General features: G+C 67.6%; 1 protein-coding gene across 1 annotated transcript in view; it reads left to right on the forward strand.

Moving 5' to 3' along the window:
- The window catches only part of KNDC1 (kinase non-catalytic C-lobe domain (KIND) containing 1), a gene marked incomplete at its 3' end in the record, with an annotated part of 39,889 nt that overhangs the window by 34,740 nt on the left and 2,571 nt on the right, over positions 1-2,578 (forward strand). Inside the window, exon 20 of the mRNA XM_010845845.1 lies at positions 17-184. Within this exon, the coding sequence (XP_010844147.1) occupies positions 17-184 (168 nt within the window). The remainder of the gene's footprint in view (positions 1-16; positions 185-2,578) is intronic.

Consider the following 2,578-nt stretch of genomic DNA (forward strand, 5'->3'; position numbering starts at 1 on the left):
CTCCCGGGCCCCCGAGCGTGGCCCGGCCGTGAGCCCCGCCCCGCTGGGCGCAACGAGCTGCAGCCCAGGCTGGTGCAGTGCCTTCTACGAGGCCGACTGCTTCGGCGCCGACGTGCACAGCTATGTGCAGGAGCTGGCCGAGCAGAAAGCCCCCGGGGACCCTGCGGCCAACACCCAGAGTCCGGTGAGCCCTGCACCTGTCTCGGCTGGGGGTAGGGTGCTCGGCCCCGCGCTTGTCTCGGCTGGGGAGAGCGTGCTCGGCCCCGCGCTTGTCTTGGCTTGGGGGGGGACCGTGCTTGGCCCTGCACTTGTCTCGGCTGCGGGGAGGGTGCTCGGCCCAGCGCTTGTCTCAGCTGGGGGACGGTGCTTGGCCCTGCTTGTCTTGGCTTGAGGGGGGAAGGGTGCTCAGCCCTGCGCTTGCCCTCGGCTTGTGGGGGTGGGACGGTGCTTGGCCCCAGCGCACTGCGGGCCAGGAGGACGTGTTCGAGCCAGGGCTCCCAGGTCCCACCTGCTCCTGTGGCCACCGTGCCGGGCGGGGCCCCCACCGTGTGTCTTCCAAGGTGGGGTGTGCTCATGTGCGTGCACCCCCACCTCGGGGGCAGGAATCGGCTTCTCTCTTTTGGGGTCTTGGCCCCCAGGGGCCGGCTGGCAGGAGGTCACCTTGCCCTGGGGACCACAGCTGGGTTTGGGTAGCAGGGTCAGCATGACGAGGTGAGAACCTCCTGGGCCGTGGCGGTCAGCTCGGCCAGGCCCCAGGGGCGCTTCTCTGGTGGGCAGCACACTCTGTGTGCCCCTCCAGGTCAAGGGCAGCCCTGGCTCCTCCCAGGTCAGCAGAGTGACGGCAGGCCCTGGATGGGAGTGTCCAGGCCTGGCCAGCCCACGTGCAGGGCAGCCCCCCAGAGCTCCAAACCCCAGGTCTCTGCCCGGCCACTGGGGGTCTGCCCCTTCGCGACCAGGAGCCCTGACTGGGACCGCAGCCCCCCTCCTGAGTGACCAGGGCTCCCACCTGGGCCACAGCCACGCAGGGCAGGCCCCAGGGGACAGACAGGAGGGAGCGGGCAGCAGCCGGGGGCCCCACTCCCGTCCCCACCACCCCCTGCAGCCCCGCGCCGTGAGCCTCAGCACCGTCCAGCCACACCTTCCTGGGTGTCCTCATCTGGCTACTCAGTCCCAGGAGAGAAAGAGCCCGGCAGGCCTCAGTCCTGGAGAGCCAGCAGCCTCCTGTGCTCTTGGCAGCCACGCATCGTGTGCGTGCTCAGTCGTGCCCGACTCTGCGACCCCAGGGATTGTGGCCCGCCAGGCCCCTCTGTCCATGGGACTCTCCAGGCAGGAACACTGGAGTAGGCTGCCACGCCCTCCCCCAGGGATCTTCCCACCCAGGGACTGAACCCGTGTCCCCGTCTCATGCAGCGGCGGGCAGGCTCTTTGCCCCTGCGCCACCTGGGAAACCCCACTGTAACTGAATCTAATAGAGAAGAGACCCTGGGGTGGGGGTCCCCGAACCCTGTGGGCTTCCTTGGCACCCCCTCAACTCCGAGCCCAGGCACCCACAGCGTCCCGCCAAGACACTGCTGTTACACTGACCTCAGCTGGACCAAGAGGTGGGACCCCAGACGAGGGCCACTGGGCAGTGGGGCCAGGAGGACGTGGCCTGGGCAGAGGCGGCTCCACGCGGACCTGCCAGCAGCCCCCGCTCGATGGTGCTGGGCAGGGCGGCGGGCTGGCCCGGGTGTCCTCTGATGGCTCGGGTCACACGCACCAGTGTCACAAGTCATGACCTCTGACACCACAGGTCACGTCCTCGGATGCCACAGGTCATGACCTCTGTATCAGATCACATCCTCATATTAAGTGTCATGACCTCTGACACCACAGGTCACAACCTTGATTGTCACAGGTCACGATCGCTGGTGGCATTATATCAGTGTGGGCCCCTGAGGACAGGCAACGCGTTTCCAGCCCGCGCTGTTCTCAGGGCTGGGGAGAGTGCTGCCTGTGGCCACCTGGGCACGTGCCTGGTGGGGTCCGCGGGGCCCTTGTCCTCAATCCCAGGCTCTCCTGGCATGGCAGCTCCTGGAGGGAGACTGGACCATGGATGAGCCCAGCTGCCCCCTGTGTCCCATGAGGGTGGTCCTTAAGGGAGGACGGGAGACCAGCTCGGGTCTCAGACACGCTGGGCCTCTGTCTGTGGCTTGCTCGCGACCCCATGGCCGGGAGGAGGCTCCCACACCGGGTCCCACAGCGGTTCTGCAGGCGGCACACTCGGGGGACGGTCCCAAGGGGCACGGTGGGCTGGGAAGCGCCGGGAGGGAGACCGCTGACCGTCTCTCACTTCTTCCTGCCCCAGAAGGCGAGTCCCCTGGAACCTGAGTGCAGGCAGGTGAGTGCCTGTGCACTTCCGCTCTTGACCTGGGTGACCCTGACCCCAGCTCCACACTCGAGACCCACCGTGTCTGTTACAGACAGGGCCCTTGGGAAAACACAAAAGGCATAAAAAGCCCGTGGACACATTTCACATCTGCTCCCAGAAGGCGCGCGTGTGTGAGGCCTGGGTGGGCGGGGCCGCCGGAGGGCGCGC

The sequence above is a fragment of the Bison bison genome, unplaced genomic scaffold (assembly GCF_000754665.1).
Source record: "Bison bison bison isolate TAMUID 2011002044 unplaced genomic scaffold, Bison_UMD1.0 scf7180017848698, whole genome shotgun sequence".
NCBI lineage: Eukaryota > Metazoa > Chordata > Mammalia > Artiodactyla > Bovidae > Bison > Bison bison.